The 18,779-nt window shown below is 33.9% G+C and overlaps 1 protein-coding gene across 1 annotated transcript in view; it reads right to left on the bottom strand.

Moving 5' to 3' along the window:
* The window catches only part of VPS13A (vacuolar protein sorting 13 homolog A), a 105,818-nt gene that overhangs the window by 74,890 nt on the left and 12,149 nt on the right, over nt 1-18,779 (bottom strand). Inside the window, exons 11-22 of the mRNA XM_082074915.1 lie at nt 17,666-17,793; nt 17,345-17,451; nt 16,617-16,788; nt 16,209-16,271; nt 12,605-12,740; nt 11,821-11,915; nt 10,878-11,020; nt 9,257-9,458; nt 9,059-9,173; nt 6,210-6,346; nt 3,813-3,945; nt 2,916-3,033 (exon numbers count right to left, since the gene is read on the bottom strand). Coding sequence (XP_081931041.1) covers nt 2,916-3,033; nt 3,813-3,945; nt 6,210-6,346; nt 9,059-9,173; nt 9,257-9,458; nt 10,878-11,020; nt 11,821-11,915; nt 12,605-12,740; nt 16,209-16,271; nt 16,617-16,788; nt 17,345-17,451; nt 17,666-17,793 — 1,549 coding nt within the window. The remainder of the gene's footprint in view (nt 1-2,915; nt 3,034-3,812; nt 3,946-6,209; nt 6,347-9,058; nt 9,174-9,256; nt 9,459-10,877; nt 11,021-11,820; nt 11,916-12,604; nt 12,741-16,208; nt 16,272-16,616; nt 16,789-17,344; nt 17,452-17,665; nt 17,794-18,779) is intronic.

Here is an 18,779-nt window from a genome sequence, read left to right as displayed (position 1 = left end):
GCCATTCTAAAAGCTGCAAATGAGCACATTCCTTCAAACTGGATTTTTTTTTTTTTTTTAACTAATACAATTAAATGGAAATATGCCTTTACTATTAGTATCTTCATACTGGCTTCATACACCTTCAAAGACCTGATGACAGACTCCTAGAAACCACCTTTAGAAAATGGGGGAACCATACCACAGGATAAAACAAACATTCAAAAAAAAAAAAAAAAAAAAAAACCCAAAACAAAACCTACAGGTTAGAAAACAATAGTCCTGGCTATCTCATTATTGATTTTTAACAACAAAACCTCAGGGAATTCAACTGGATCCAATAGTCACCCAAGGAAGTACAAACATCAAAGAATCAAAAAAACAGACACTCAATTACCTGCTTTTCAGATACCTTGGAGTAAAATAGGCATCCTCAGAACTAAGAGACGAATTCATAAAGTTCTACTACAGAAAACAAAATAATTTTGGTACTAGTTTTTGCTGTAGAACAAACATTTTTCTACTCACTTTGCTCAACAGAACTATGCTGTTCTACAGCACAGTTCCAAGTGAAGTATATTTACAAAAATTGGAATAAATAGCTATATGTATACTAAAAATACATTAATATATTTGTAGCTGATGTGAGCAATAGTGGTGCATTATACCCTATTCAACTATAATTACTAAAATTTACAGTTTACAGGATTTTTCTGACACAAAAGACACCAGTTAATTTTTATATTTGTGCACCATGTCATTTAAAGATCACAGGGGCCTTAATATTTGTACGTAAATACTCATTAACTGACAACTCTTGAAAACAAAGAGATTGTGCAGTGACAATAAGAGATTTGGTATTTGAAGCTACATTGATACTGATACTATTGATCGATTTGAATAGTCAGAGCTAGTGACCAGCAGAAAATAGAACATTTGTGGTTTTAACTGATTTGGATAACATATAACCAAATGTAAAAATTCATCATATGATCCTAACAGGATATATACTGTACAGAAGTTCATGATTTTCAGACTTTTAAAGAGCTCAAAGCAACAAGGATGAGCAGCAAGCCCTTAAAGTAAAAGTCAAATCTCCACCATCAGGTAAAAAGCTGCTGTACCAGTCTTTCAAGATTAGTAGATAACTCTAGATAACTCTAATACAATCCACAGAATATGTCCTAGAAGCATTTGGAGACTGAACCGGGTAGAAAATGGACAAGTTCAGTTGTTGTTGAGTCACAGTATCAAAATTTTAGATTTGACACGGTTACTTGCTCCTAGTGAATGTTAAGTATTAGTTATGATTAGTAACTCACTGTAGTGTATGTGTATCTAGCAACAAACTGCTGCCCGTGGCATTCCTAAGCGTTGTAGTGTGTAGGCACTCAGAAAGAAATGGCAGCTGATCTCCAAGAAATACTGCTATCTCAACGGAAGAAAAAAATTGCCAATTTCCAGACACAGGCAGAAACTACTTACTGTCAAGTAAGTGACTGTATAAGAATGTGGAATACAGAAATTATATTCATTAGGAAAAATTTCCCATAATCAGATTAGACACGAACTGTCAAAAGAAGGCGGCCCTGGTAGCCAAGACAGAGAGGTAATACTACAATACTGCAATGGGTGTTTTCATTAAGAGCAGACAATCCTTAATCCAGGTTATACTAGCATAACTTGGAGAGACGCTGATTACAAAGCTACATTAGAACATTTTGTTAGATCACCATAGAAAGGAAATGTCACTTTCCCTTCCTGGACTTTCTGACAAAAAAACAGATTCCTGTGAGATGTATTTCCCTAATTATCTCCCCTTCTTCACCAAATAGAGAAAAAGTAAGGAGGGAAAGAATACAACATTTTGTAAAGTAAAGCATCAGAATTCAGCATCTGGCATCCCAGCTTTCCAGAAGGTGGCACCATTATATTATGCAATCATAGATCTGCGTTCACAATACACAGCACTGGTGAGGTACATTATTTTCAGGGCTTTCTTCTGACAAAGCAAATCTCAGATTCTTTGTAATTCTTTTATTCCATAAACTGCCTCTTGATTTTGCTGATTGTGCTAAATTTTCTGCAACAGCCTAGGTCTATTTTTATGTCATTAATTTTCTGGAATGGCAAGGTAAAAACTGCATTTTCAAGTCTTAAGAATGAAGTAAGCATACATTAGCTTGTTTTAGCCTAAAAATATAATTCTTATTAATGACTTGATAAACCAAATTACCTCTTAATGCATTAATGTGCTGCCTTGCATGTAATTTTTTCAAGTAGTAGTGTCCTTGTCAGACAGTAATGAAGATGCGCTTTCCAAAATATATGCAAAGTTAATCTTTGCCACTTTGACTCAGCGACCTTTAATGTCAAAGTTTCATCATTAATAGTAACATACATTTCATTCTGATTGAGTATAATTTCCATAATAATGTTTTTTTCCTAAATAAGCCTACATTCAAACCCAATGCATTAAGAGCTGTTTCCATGAGAAGTGATCTCTAGTAGGTAAACAGACAAGATGAATAACGTAAGTGAAAGAGATGGAGTGTGGACAGCACATTACTTTCCAGAATATTTGTGTGATGTTTATAAAGAGACTCTGTAAATGCAGAATTTTTGCTACTCAGTATTTCCAATGAGAACTGAAATGTAGCTATTATACCTAATTAGAACAGGTATTAATATCTTTACTAAAAATCATTAAATATACTGTACATATTTTATAACAATATAACATTCTATCACATCTTCAGTATCTGTCAACTTCTTGGATTTATTCTCTATTTGTTTTGATAAAGGTATTTTACTTGCTAGATTCACACATGGCCAATGTAAAACAAAGCAAGTATAATTAGATCTTTTATTTTCTTTTTTTTTCTCCCTACAAAAATCATCTACCACAAAATTTCAAAAGAGGACAAACCACGCACTTGGGCATTCTTGCATCTGTAACAACCATAGCCCTGCTAAATTCCACTTTCACGTCCAAAGGCTGCAAGATATGTTGAGATGAATATTTCAGCTTCCGAGCCTCTTGCCAGTTCTCATCTGGAAGAGCAAGAAAACCTATGCTTTAAACTTTGAAGGAGATTCCTTCTTGTTACACATATCACAGAATTAAAGTATCTGATATTAGTATATATTGCTAAAAATTCAGGCCACACAATCTCTTTCAATACAGGTATATTATACAAGACACAAACTTCAGACATACAAGAAAATTTAATTTCTACCATTCACATCTAAAGAGCTGACCCACCCATGCCACAGACTTCTGAAGGCCCAGCTCTTAACAGGCATGGTACTGGGAGTTTAAGCTCTGGATTCCCCTCTGGAACCACACGGTTAAGAATTAAATACTTTAAACTCCCTGGTTCTGACTGTTTCTACATTGTTAGTTCCCAAACTACTAGTAAAAGCTTCCTTCAGTAAGAGATTCTGATCCTTTCTTTACCCTCACAAACAATCAATGAACAAACTCATGAATTCTGATTTAAATTTGTAGGGAGGCAAGGAAAAGGCGGTGGAGGAAAATACCATAAATAAATTAGTTACACTCTTACATTTACCATGCAACAAATCAAATTACTTGTTTTCAAAAATAAGGGGTTTAATGTAAGTTCACCTATTTAGCAAAAGCTAAGGTTGGAATCTAAGGCCTAATGTTTTGGAAATTTGTTACATGTTCATAGGACTGAGTTCAGACCAGCAGTTTAAAGAAGTATGTTCCAAAGAGTCTGAACTGCTTCAGTTAAAAATATAATGGTACATCAATCACCATATTATTTTTACTTATCTAGAGAGACATTACTTTCATTAATACTTACCATTTTTGCTGTACAGTAACTGTATACTGCTGAGCTGGATATCAAAACTGTCATAAGCTCTTGACATTATATCTTCAATAGTGCTTTGTCCTACTTTGAGTTCCGATAAATCAGAACGACTTTTGCTTTTCATCTTAAATACAGTCACAAAAAAAGCATAAATCAATTTAAAAAACAGTCAAAGCACTAGTTCCAAAAATATTTGATCCTACCATGACAAAAGAATAAATTCAAATTCCTCATTATAGGTGGTCAGTCTTACAAATACCACAGCAGAGGAGATACCTAAAATGGGTAGTCTATATCAAATAAAAAACTAAGAGTATTCAACTCCATTTCTTCACGGAAAGAAACAAAATAAAGTTATTTAAAATCTATAAATATATTTTGCATAGAATAATTTCCTTCTATGAGGAAATTATTATAGTACCTGAAATTATAAAGTCTCAAACCCTTTGTAATCAACAAGATAACTATTTTGGTTTTTAATATATAAAAATATTACTGCATTAATCGCTTCAGGAACATGAAATCTATTTTTGAATCCTGTTGAATTAGTTGTGGCATTACCATGTTACATATTAGTCAGAGTAAAGGGGAAAAAGGGACTTGGACTGTTCATCACCAATGTTCAGTGTCCTTCCTTTAACATCAATCAATATCACTTTGACTTGGCTTTGGGATGCCCATACTTCTTTAGTATTCCACATTTGTTTGTTCCCCCTCATCTATTCACCTCTGATAAAAGGTGGCTGTCCTCATCCTTAAATGTTTAATAATTTTGGATCCATATCTGTTTTAGTTAGACCCAGATAACCGTTAAGAAAAGGTTCATAACTATAAAACATGTTCTATCATCCAAGACACAGCATTTCTTTTTGCAGTGACACTGAACTATGACTACTTTTTCATTGAAAGTAACTTGCATATTGAAAATTCAGAATTACCAAATTAATATTGCTTGTGCAACCTTAATTAAGCCCACTTACATATCTGCATTGAGATACAATTTTAATTTTATGTGCCATTTTCCCCCCTTGGGGCTTGAACTTAACAAGTACCTGAGGGAAAGAGATTATTTGTTTTGTATTAAACATACTCATTCAACAGATGACTTACATCTCACTTAAGCATATGTCACTCAAAGTGAATGCAAAATCACTAATCATATCCTGAGAGGTATATAACTTTTCATCTTATTTTCTAATTTTTCTTAAAGGATGGGAACTAATCCAAAAGTCACATTCACAATGAAAATTACTCACCCATTTCAGAAAAAGAAAAAAAAAAATCTCAGACACATTTACTGGAGTCTGATGTCAAAATGTGTTCTTCTGTGTATTTTTCTGAGGGTAATTTCCTATGAGTGGTGGAGGTGGACTGTTCTATTACCCACCCTCTGTTAGATCTAGGAGGCTATCTCAAGCACCCAACCAATATACAGATGGATTATTGAACTCTGGAAAGTTCCTACTAAGGATCAGCATTCAGAAGAGCTGGTAAAATTATTAGTGATTAAGTGTAAATCCAAATTATTTTTAATATTTACACAGCAATGTTTTCTACTAATTCCACTTTCTGAAGAACCTGATATATTCTAACTGAAACCCACATACTCAGTCAGTCTGTGGCAGATACATAGGAAACTTACTTTACTTGAGCTAGATTTTAAGCTTGGAAACAAATTCTTATTAAAAAAAAAAAAAAAACACAGATAAGGCAACCTAATAAGATAGTAAGTGGCAGAATCACTTTTACTCAGAGTACAGTTAAAAAAAAAATAAATTGCCTGTGTACAAGTAATATCATTTGTCCCAAAAGAACCCAAGTTCACCAACAAGTGATAATATGCAGGAACAGTCTCTTCTATGATTTTATAGTGCTAAATTATCATTTTAAATACAAACTACCTTTTTTACTTTTCCCTTGCATGAAATACCTCAAACATATCTCTAATTTTACCCAAGTTATTTTATAAATTGCCAATGTTTACTTGTCTCATTTTAAAGTAAACTAAATGACCAAAAGGTAATTGATAACAATAGTAATATTAAAAATAAGACTATTTAATAATGTAATTTAAAAGTTTACTCTTTGATATTCTGAGGTAAAACATTGTTAGATATTTTCCAACATAACAGTTCAAAGTAACAACAGTGGTTTCATTCCAGGGGAGAATTATTTTCTAACAATTTTTTGGGGTTGAAATAATATACTGAGAAGAGTTCAGTAATTTCTGCCTTGACTGGAAAGCATTTTAAAATAAGTACCTAATAAAGAAACCACAAGAGGAATTTTTACTTAACCAGTACCACAAAATACAAACTAAGAAACTGGAAGTCACATAAAAGCTGAACTATGATTTTCAGTAATTTACTTCATTAGGTAAATACATACCTTAAGACTACCAAGGTCCAGAAGTAGTAAATTTGATGTATGGTCATAGAATCCATTTTGTGGAACAATGATGTATGAAGCCATGAGGTTAATTTTGAGGTCAAGAACTTTCTGGGTTTCAATAACATACAGCAAACCTGAAAAATAATTTAATTAGTAAATATAAACAAATTAATCCATACAGAAGCTATGGAATTAAAAGAAGCAATTAAAAGAAATTCAAATCTAATCTTAAATGAGCTGGAAAGGGTAGATAACTAAGTTTAATTGCAGGTACAGATGCTCTTCATGTTTCTTCTAAAACAATTACTATAGGCAGTCTTTAAAGAAGCACCAGGTAGATGAAATGATGATAGCAAACAATGCTAATGGACATATAAAGACAGCAATGTGACACACATAAATCCAAAAAAGTTTAACCCTGAACAGAGATGAAATGAGAAGTGGAATGTGTACTGCAATTTGGTAACTGCTGAGTCAACCCTTTGTGCTTGATAGATGCAGAAATTATAATTGTTCTAGACGTACTTATTATTGGGAGTACTCAACTGCACTGGTCAAAGTGCTAACGTTGTTATTACTGAAATACTGAAGTTTACACAGATTCTGCTGACAAACATTTCCATCTTCAAGACCAGCAAATATAAAGTCTTACAAATATTCTGTTTAAAAACCATACAATTAGTTGGGAAATTCAGCCTGTCAGAACACGTGAGCTAAAATTCTGTTTGGTTTGGGATTTTGTTGTTGGTTTTGTTTGGGTTTTTGTTTTCTCCTCTGAAAAAGAATGGTCTTGCTTCAACATAGGACTGAAAACTGCCTTAGGATGCAGCCATAACCCGTTAAATATTTATCCGGTGCAACAAGCTGATATTTACAGAAGTAGAGATGAATTCTGAAAATTACAACATAACACTGTAGCACACCCACATTGGTAAGAGAGCAATTAAAACTGTTCCAACATTACCAAAGCTTGTTGTGCCACAGGAGAGTTAGATCAGTCAATGAAGACCTGGATGGCAACCACATCTCAGGTTTTCCAAGATATAATAACTTAGATTAATAAAAATATTGTTTTTAGTTTTCAATGCCTAACTGTATCTGAGTGACGTAGAAAGTTCAATAAAATACTTCTTTTTTCCTTAGTTTGGGAGTAAACATCACTGAGTCCATAAATTGAATTCTGGGAAACTAAGCTTTTGTAATATATTTTAGTGATGCTGAAAATCATAAATATTATGGTGTAGTGAGTTCCCTCACTTCTGCAGTTCACAGTTCCCCAATATCTTCCAAGTATCTTCTACTGCTTGGAAGACAAGTATTAAGTATCCTTTCCTGAGAAGGACCGTAAGTCTGAATGTAATATAATAATTATATTGATATTATTCCATTATTTTTATTCTACCTCCAAGATAAGTGTAGTTCCCTGCAACAGAACATTCTGCAGATCGAATCTTCTTCCCTGGGTAATTTTGTAAGTCTCAGTCAAGATTTTACAAGCAATGCACAGCCTATTTTTAGAGATTTCCATCAAGCTTCTAATTTGTGAGTGGAACAAGCTGTCAGATTACTATGGGCAACTCAGTATTCATGTGAAGGTAAGAGGCATTGAATACAACCCTAAAGAAATTCTATGCTTAAATTATAATAGATACATAGCATGATTTCATGTTTCCACAAAAAATGAATCATGATCAAAACCAGAGTATTCAGTAGTAATGAGCAGAGAACCGAGCATACTGAATCTAAGCAAGTTTTCATCAAATAATCTCAGGAATGAACTGTGGTATCAATCTATACAATATTGCTGAAGAAGCTTCTGATAGAAAAGACAAGCAAGTTGATCCATCTAACTTTGACTCATTAATCTGACATTAGAAGAAATAATGAATAGAAATACAATTGATGCCTGATTTCAGTCTTAATACTAGCTTGATAAAAGCAAACAAATATACGATATGCTTGAGCTTTCTGTAATTTGTTTCACTTATTGAGTATTCAGATTTTTTTAAATATACAATTTCAATATTAAGAGGTTACAATTTAAATGAAGTAAAAAAAATTCATCAATTTTTTTTGTTTTCTTTTAAAATTAATTTATATATGAAGTCTCCCCTTTGCATCCTCTCCCAGCCACAGCCAGAGAGAGGACACTGTGCTGGATACACCTCTCTGATCTAGAAAGCCTCAGACACCCTTACTGGAAAAAGTTAATTCCACAAGTCTCAATGTTAAGTCTTAAAAGTCTTCACTATTTTCACCTATGTGTCAAAATCTAAGATGTCTAGAGATAAAAAGCTAGGATGAAATGAAAACTAGAGGAATGGCTTTAATGCTGAGTAACTGGAAGACAGATAAATACAGTTTATATTATCTGATCTGAGTCAATCCAGATAAACTCAACATTCATCAAGGAATAAAGAAAGTGGAAAACACCAATACAAAGGTAGATAGTGTCCTGAAAAGCAAAGATCCTGGAAAAGATTACGGGCTTTCATGAGAGGACCAATATCTCAGTACCATTTTTAAACAGTATGAAACAATTAAGGCCATCTAGATACTAAGATGAACAAAACAGAAAAGTTAGAAGTAACAAACTGAAATACTACCTCAGGATGTGGAGATTATTTTACAAAGAAAGTTGAAGTTTAAAAAGATACAGACTTAAAATCATTCAACACCTAGAGCAAATGCTTTGTAATGAGATCAAAGAACTCAACTTATTTAGATGTTGTGTTAGAAGGCTATGACTTGGATTCACACATCTCCATATGGAAAGATAATATTTTCATAGTCCTAGAATCTAAAATTTGCCTGAGCGTAAAATCAGAAGAGCATGCAGCACTTGCCTGTGGATGTTTTTTCACGGAACTCTTCAAGCTTCATCAGAGTGGCTGATGTCAACTGCTCTAAATGTACATCTTTTGGAGGCCTGAAGAAACCCACTAAGCTATTTATTGTCATCTGTTAAAATAAAAACAATACATGGCAAATATACTAATTAAGTTTTTTTTCAGAATTTACAACTAATTCAAATACTTACTTACCGCATCATACACTATTTCTAGTGGCTGTGATTCTATTCTAAGCCTCTGATCTGCTTTCTCATCCAAAGGATTAGTCTCAAACATTATACTTAAGAGTGAAGTACTCTCGTCCGAGTAGACTGTTCGAGAAGATAGGAGACAGGGGGTACACTTTTCTCGGGACATGCCTGTAACTTCAAGTGAGGTAATTTCTGTTTCAAATCTGTAAAGAAAGGTAAACAGCATGTTCAGATGCAATATCCATCTGGCTAAGTACAATTTGGGGGTAAGAGTATACAGAATGAACTGAATGAAAAAAGAACAGACAAACAAAAAATACAAATCAAGAACCCTACCTCAAATATAAATAGCTTAGTCTAAGGTTATAACAGATATATCCATATGGTAACTATTTTCTATTTCATTATCTTTTGTGTCTATTGGCCACCCTTGAGAAATACAAAAGGGCACCCAAGTTATTCACTTCATACACTTTTCATGATCACAGAATCACAGAATGTTGGGGATTGGAAGGGACCTCAAAAGATCGTCTAGTCCAATCTCCCTGCTGGAGCAGGAACACCTAGATGACATGATGAGAGGTGTCAGGGCAGAGACATGCAAACGGGAATTCCGTAGTATAAGCGCAGGAATTAGATAGCACAGTTTATACAGGTGAAGAGAGATAGAGCAATGAGGGACGAGTTCCAGTGCAGAGAAATAAAGGAAGCACCATGAGAGGAGCACAAGATTAATAACCTCATTACTCTGAATAAGTATTTTTTAGGTGTTGGATTTATTTTATTTTAAATACCCTGCCCACCTTTTTAACAACTCTAACTTGAAGATCTTTATCTCCCAACACTCAAAGGAAAATGGTTCACTGTAAAAATGTAACATTTTCTTCCCTTTTCATCAGTATAACAGCATTATTAGGGTTATTTAGATGCACAGGGGAACAAAAAAGAAAAGCTGAAAGCAAAACTTTAAACAAACCCAAACACCTATACATAAAACTCAGCAAGACTAACAGTATCTTATTATCATATATAGATTATACTAATACATCCCTGAAGTAAAAAGGACAAGGTTTAAATCAGGAAGACCACCCTTCCCCAGAATTTTAAGTGACTAAATTTGGAATAAAAATAAAATATTTCACATATCGCTGCTTCTCATTTTCTACTGTGAGAGCACAAAAACAAGTACAAATCACCAATTACAGCCCTCCTCTGCATATTTAAAAGCTTAAATGAAAACTCAAGACCTCTTCAGTCATATACAGTCACATACAAACTAGTGATTACAAGATCACCTTGCTCGGGTTAAATTTCAAAAGGAGTAACAGTCACTTTTCAAAGCAAGAAAAAAGTTAATAACTGGATTGCTTGTACATAACAATGACAAACTGAAAAAAAAAAGGAGAAAATCTGTATTGGCACAAAAAGTTCTGAAGATAGAGAAAGATGGAAACTATAAGCATTCACTTTGTCCATCAGTTGCAGGATGATTCTGTGCCCAAACTGCATAAGAAATGACAGTGAAAAATGGAAGTTAAACATCACAATAGAGCCTTAAAATGCCTATTAACCATCCCCAACATTTCATGAAGAGCAAAAACAGTTTGACAGAAAAAGTTCACCTTATTGCTTGTGCACCTGGTCGTTGGGTAAATACCGTACTCAAGCCAGTTAATGCAAATTCTACTAGCTTAGGAGTTTGCTTGTTTTCTCTTATTGATATAGACATGCTTAATAACTTCACAGAAAACTTCATGGCTTCATACTAGATATGCAGGAAAAACAACAACAGATAATTATAAAATATGTTAACATACATTTTGATACAGTTCACGAAGAGATGAAAACCACAAATAGCAGTTCAATGCTATTTTTCTAGTGCTACAAATACCTTGTAACATAGCTGGCGTAAAATTAATTACTAAATAATTATTACAAAGAGGCAGGGTTGGAGTAAGAGTAGACTGTTCTTACAATCACGTCTTTGGTGTCTCTGCACCACATTTTGCAATAAAGGGTCTGTGACACCAAGATGAAAAGCAGTCCATTGTACCGTCCATGGTATCTCCCATAACAACGAATTCAGACTATTTCTGAATGGTTCAAAGTGTTTCTCTTCCCCACCACAGTCCTTCAAACACTTCTTTCCTTATACACTCACTTACTCTAGCTCATCTACTGTAACTCATATTTAAGCTTCCAGTGAATCACCTAATGCACTTCTTAAAAAAGTTTCTGAATATTATAAGAGGATACATGAAGTATTTCATAACTTAAACAACAATATACTACTTATATGGCTTCATTCTAGCTTCAGAGAGCAAAAATTCCATTCCGAATGTTTTCAGAATATCCAAAGTAAACTCCATAACCCCTCTCCCGAAACTACATCTAAGGATGCTCTGTTCTGCATGAAGCCAGCATGCAGTGACTTAATTAAAAAGTGTCAAAGCAGTATTCAAATATAGACACAGAGCTACAAGTAATTTTAAAAGTTACTTCCTATCATCTTTGGACTTTTATTTGTAGATAAAGCTACAAATATCACAGTCAGTTATGGCTTACTGATTTTGGAAGTGTTGGATCCACAGCTGTTTCACTATATCCAATTGCTGCATAAAGTTTAGCCTTCTCTTCAGGTGTCATCAGCTCTTCAAGACCTGTCACATTGCAAGAGGTTAAACTCAATACAGGTATCCAAAAAATGCAAATACTGTTACACACTTTCCAGTGCTTGGTAGCTCTATTACATACATTTGACACTGTCAACATTGTCCTGAATTAGTAAAAGCTAAACCTCTGAGGTTTAAAGTGAAGTCTTGAGTCTCCTAAAGCATACTTTAAAATGCAGTTATACTTTTATTCCATCCTGCTGTACTTTCTAGCTTGCAAACAATAGAAGCAACCTTTTTGATTTACTTTCTGTGTTCCACAACCTTTACTAGGTGCCTTGTACTTAAGTCAATCGAATTCTAATACGCTGTATGAAATAGCCGAATTATAAAAGGAACGAAAGTAAAATTGTTTACATTCCATTAAGTGCTGCTGTGCTCTAGCACTGTCTTCAAATCCCCATACATAGTACACCACACAGACAAATGCAAAAACTGTGCCTGGAGAAAGCAGAAATTGAAGAGAGTTCAGAAAGACCTACAGAAGGAATTGCATGATATCTCCGTAACTTACAATTAATTCATCAGCATAAAAAAAAAAAAGACTAAGAGAAAATGTAGATGTCAATAACACCACAGCCCAAATATTAAACAAAACCAAAGTTCTAGTGTCAGGGACCTATCATTCTCAGAAGTAATTTTTAATAATAGAAAAAAATACAAATAAATGAACATACTTGAACCCTTTACTTCTTGTTTTTGTTCATCCTTTTTTTCACTTGACCAGCTCCATATCCAACTAAACCAGCCACCAGAATTGTCATCGTCTTGTTTTACTCCTGGTCTGTAGATTCTTAAGCCAGCCTTAGTTGCCTGAAATTTAAAAAACCCAAACAATTATTTTTCTTCTTGCTCCTTTCTTTGTTTTCCTAAAAAAAAAAATAGACCTAAGGTATGCTTTCACACATCAAAACATCATTAGATGACCACTGAAAAGGCAACACATTAGTAGTTTTTCTTCTAGTGCTTTTTTCAACTACACAGTGCACCATCAGACCAGTTCTCACTTGTATAAAATCAACCACCTTTATGAATAAAAAAGCAAGCAAAAGGCAGCTGAATTTAGGTCAATAAATGCTTCTTACACAGCAGATACACTCTCTAGCTCTCACCACCACAAAAAAAAAAAGAAATCCACAACATTATATAGTGTTCCACATTACAACAACGCAATTATAAAGAGTCATAAAAATGTTTGTAAGCAATGAAATAGCCAGCACAGGCCAAATTTTCATTTCAAGATAGATGTCCAAAGCTACAAAAAAGAAAAAAGGAAAAAAAACTTACTCTTGTAATAGAATACTTACTATAAGGAATATAGAAAACTAAAAAATCTGGATCTGACACATGTAACTATAACAGTAAGGAAGCCCTTCCTTCTTCCACATTCATTATTTTAGCAACTAGGGGATGTCCCGTCTGGTGCCAGTAATGATTCCGATACTAGGTCCTCACAGAAAGGGCAAACTATAGCCAGACTTTACCACTGACAGCTTGGCATAAGGGACAGCAAATGACCATCAAGTAATCTAAGAAACAGAGGAGTTCTCAAAACCGTAGTGGACTGCACAACCCAATTTTTCTTCATGATTAATAAGATCTGGAATGACATAAAGACATCAAGATAATCCCTGAAGTTAGAGATATTCTAGTGAATGTGACATCCAAATTCAGAGAAACGGGGATCCCTTCTAAGCACTCAAAAGAACAAATATCTCTCTGCAACACAATTAGGGAAAACAGTTGGCTATAAATCAGAACTTTTTAGGGACTTGTCACATCTATACATCTACAGGCCAACAGAAGGCAGGACTTACCACAACAACATAAAGGGTTCTAAACTGATCCTATTGATTTACCACAGACAGATGATACAAAATGTCAGCTGAACAACACAAGGCCTCAAAAAGTTTGCACAAAATCCACTAAAGTCCTCTTTATAAAGGTTACCAAGTCATCAAGCCAAAGTTACAGTCCAACGAAAGAATGGACAGATCCTTAGCAGAAAGGACTGTTCATGTTTCTAGGACACCAGTGAGTTGGTGTTGAAGGACAACTGACACAGACGAAAAGAAGTGATGCCTAAAGCTATGATTATTAATATGCCTGAGGCAATGGTTGGCAGCAGAGTCTGAGGTAAGAAGGCTACAGACAAAAGGGAGGGGAAAACGTACTCCTACAAGGATGAAGAAAACATTTGTGCAGTATGGGAACTAAAGAAATTTCCTGAAGAAATCCTGTTGAACTTTCTCTGTCCTCCATTTACAATGGATTAGTAATGAATACAGCCATAGTCTGTAGAAAGATTACTCAGCAAGGTAAACTGTTTTAACTAGAAGAAAAGGAGAACCAAGTCTTTTCTGGATTGAAAGCACAAAATTTCTCAAGCTATCTGACACAGAGCCTTGATGCTGCACTCACTGAAGCTGGTATTTTATATTCAGGGCACTAGTGATGAAGATTAAAAAGTGGCCTAAGGTTTGGAATATAAAGCTCTTGCTACAAAGTCCCAAGCAAATCAGATGGTACTGTGTTCATAAATGTGAGTCCTGGGGAGCTTGATTTCAAGGTCTAGAAAAATGAAAGCCCTTGAAATTCAATTCTAAGGTATTTATTAAAAAAAAAAAAAAAAAAAACACAAACAAACCAAACATAACTAACAGTAGGGTCCCTTATCTGGCTTTACTCAACCCACATCTAAAGGGTGCTTCTTTAAATTCCTAGCAGACTTAAGGCTAATTGTCAGGATACCAAGCAAGAAGTAGATTTGCCTCTTGCAAGTCCTTTGAGACCTTTTCAGAAGTATGACCTGATAACAAGAAGACAGATGAGTTCTGAAGATAGATGGATGTAGGAGACAGTTCAGAATTACTGTGACCTGATTTTCAATACTTGGAAATAAATTCCGAGTTAGTTAGCAGATCTTTCAAGATTATTTTCTAACACTTTTCAAATGCAGAGCTTAAAGCCCAAACAAATGAAAATCCATTTGCTTGCAACCTCCTACTGAGCACTACAGAAACCTGCGTTAAAACTCAGGACTGGAAAGAGGTCTGGAATGTAACAGGACATAACCTTTGGTAAGCAGTATGGTCATACTGGAGAAAAGAAGAATAGAAGTGAACAGGAAATTATTTGGGGCCTCCCTCACCTTGCAAAAATTAGGAGGAAAAAAATAAAACAAAAATAAAACAAAAAAACCCTACACAGTACAAGATTAAAACATGCCAAAGTCAAATAAGAATTAAAAGAAATTAAAAAGCCTTCTTGTCGAAAGCCCTCCAATTCAACCAAACAACTGAAGGAGAGGAATGCGAGTGTGTCTTCTGGTTTGTAAAAGTCTGAATAATGATCACACAAGCATCCGAACGTGGGTGTACACAGACAACTGGAAGGAAAAAATCTGTTATGGATAACTCTTTAGAGTTTTGGTTTAGAAGCATTTTGTCTATCCCTGTATTCATACCATACTTATCAGAGAAAAAAAAAAAAAGTCCTTCAAGCACTGCCATAAAAAATTATTGACATTCCTGAAGTTTAATTATTTAATACATTATTTCAGATTCTAAATTCATATTCTGCCTACTTTCAGTCACAGTGGTTACTAATGGAGAAACACCCCTTCACAGATGTCAGAAAACCTAAACAGATTTCACAACAGTCTCCTGGAATGATGCTCAGACACTACATTGTAAACTAAGCAGTACACTAACCTAGTAAAAACAAAATTAAAAAATTAAGCATAACTATTCAAGTAACATTATCTTGCCTAACTGTGATTAACTACTTAAATGCATTCTCCATTTGTTGTATCCCAAATAACATTTGTAAACAGTATCTAAAGATCAAGATACTACATATACAGGTGTTCAGCCTGCATAATAGGTTATCAGGAAGGAAAGGAGTAAATAATCTAGACCGCTGGGGGGAAGTGGGGAGATGGGAAAACCACAATCTGCAGCTTTGGATATAATCACTTCCAACTTGACTTACCCTATCACCCTTTCCACTATATTTTCCACAGTAGGTTTTCCTTATCAAAAGTGGAAAGAAATTTATCCCAGATCAGTTATTCTGTACAATCAGTACATGAAGCTATTTAATTTTTGCTTAATTACAAGCTGAAACTAACTACAGCTTATAATAAATGTGAAATACAAGTACAATAGAAAGACTGTGTGATGCACAATTCAAACTCTAGAACTAAAATGCATCTGCCTAAAATTTCCACAACCTCGTGTTGCATTTATTCCTAAATTCACTTAAATGATGAAATTTTACCTCAACTTCTGCCTGTTGCCTTGCTAGAGTGATGTTAAAAATATCCAAGGCCTTTTCAAATTCCTAGAAAAGAAGTGAGAAATTATTTTTTTACAATTTCATTTGGTCAGATTTCACAGCTCAGTTCTACAGGAAGTGACAGTAAACAATTCTTTCAATGCAAACTAAACTAATTTGCTCAGGCTGAAAACTTGAACTGTTCTCTTTTTTTCCAGGTTTAAGTTTTTCCTCACTGTAGTTACTCATTAAAAAAATCTGTTTATTGATAATACTCACAGAGAAAGATACTGATGAAACTGCAAGTCCAGCCACTGAAAATTTTATTTTTTATTAGGAACATGTAAACATTTAAGTTTAAGAAAATAGCAAGATGAACAATATTTAAGCCTTTAATGGAAAATGGCTAACCTCCAACAATTTTAAGATTTCTTCATTAGGTTTTTTTGACGTTATCTTTGTTTTATACATATCTTTATAGTTCTTCACTTGTTTCCTATGGTGCCGAATATGTTCCCATGACCACATCTGGAGCTTAGGTTGAACATTTACTTCAAGGATGCCATCAATAACATATTTCCACCTAAAAGCAAAGATAAATTAAGTACAGTTTACATTCCTTTTGGTATACTGATGATACCTACAGCTATGCAGACTCCTACTAAATACAACTTCAAGTTGTGAAAGAGTAAAATCTCTTACCTAATATCACACTTCTGATCAGTAGAGAAACCTAAAGATTTTATTTTTTTCCACACAAGGTTAACAGATTGTTATTTCCTAAAGTTCAAAAGTAACCTTGCATAAGAAGTGCACAGAAATAAGTGTGTGTGAGACATATTATGGGGTCTCCATCAAAACAGAGTTAAGATATTAAAACACCATCAGACTTAAGATTCTGATAATGCTCTTCAAGACAGCAAATGCAGCCTTTCAAACGCTGTGTCCTCACCTTTGGTTCGAAGTCCTTACCATTTGATTTTTTTAATACTCCTAGCTTAAGAAAAACAAACAAAAACAAAAGAGAAAACTGTTTCAGGAGGAAATGAGTTCTAACCTCCTTAAATTAGAAACAATCCCATGGTAATTATTTCAAATTAATTACTAACAAATTATTTTCAAATGCTGAGGTGGCATACCATGTCTTGGCATGGTTGTGCACTGGAACATCAGGTCTGTACTTCCGATATGGCAGATTTCGAGTCATCATATCAACAGACTCAAGAAGCTCCATAACACTGAAGTACTAAAAAATAAGAAAAAAGAAAATTAATGTTATCATCTTTCTGAAAATACAAATCAAGCTTCTCTTTAAACAGAATATCATTTACAAAGAAAAATAAGACCAAGAAGTGAGTTGATTTTGTATGTGTATTATAAAATTTTAGACTGCTTTTCTTATTATTCTTGCAAACTAACTTTTATCCCATTACATATAACTTCAGGAAAACAGTTTATACCTGTGGCTTATTGAATTCAACAGTTATATCCTGTAAATTTACATCTAAATCCATTTTCGGTGATGAAAAGTCAACATCAGAACGAGGATTCATGAGGAGCTTGGCTTTAGCTGAAATTGGACGGAAAACTGAAAAACAGAAGTTGATATAAAAAGTGCAACTAAATTATTTAAGACTGCCATAAACAATACATAATACCGATCAGCTCAAGTTACAACAGATTGTTCATTTTAAAATGCTAGAGTTCAAAACATAAAGAATTAACCAACACGGTTTAAAATACAATACAAACTATACTCAATTTCCAGTTTCATTCTGGTAACATTAGTGGAACAAATATTTGTGGAACTTTCTCACAAGATTTCCTCTATGCAGTATTGAATGGCAGATGTTTCAATTAATAGTTTATATTTGCAACAAATCTAAGGGGTTTTGGCTATGACTGAAACTATTTTAGTACAAGATAGTTTCAAACACTGCACTTATTCCACTATAATAACTCTTATTCCATAAGGATATTTTTTAAATGTTGCTGATGTTTTACACTCTTTGATAAATTATACCGACAACAGTGGATAAAACAAAATTTCTAAATCCAAGCCCAAGTAAGCATGGAAAAAAATCAATAAGGATCCTATGTAAAGTGAAGCACATCACATGAAAAATATCCAGAGCAGAAATGTTTTATCTGCTCCACAATCTGGCAATATCAGGCATTAAATATGGCCTTGTGTTTAGTTCCATTTTCTCATCTGTTTCAGGAATTGATCCAACAATAAGAATTTGTATATTACTTGAGTTTGTGTAAACTGTATTTTTACCAAATAAAACTCATTTGATTTCAGCAGAAGTACTGATAGACTGTCTACATAACAAATATTCTAAGTTTACTGAAAGGCTCATACAAGTGGAAACACATTTTTGCAAGACGAAAACATGTTTACACCAATTCACCCTTGTTTCATTTTAAGACCTGTGTTTCTTGTGAAGCTTATTTTACTTTCATTCTACACATTTTGTGTGGTAGCATTTCTACTAATTTTCTCCCTGTATTTAACTTCCTAAATTTCCTTTTTCACCCTTCCTATGTGCAAGTATTATGTTTGCATTTAGA

The sequence above is a fragment of the Streptopelia decaocto genome (genome assembly GCF_964273445.1).
Source record: "Streptopelia decaocto genome assembly, chromosome: Z".
In the NCBI taxonomy this organism is placed as follows: Eukaryota; Metazoa; Chordata; class Aves; order Columbiformes; family Columbidae; genus Streptopelia; species Streptopelia decaocto.
Note: the sequence above shows the minus strand (reverse complement) of the source record. Positions and strands in the feature narration are given on the sequence as shown.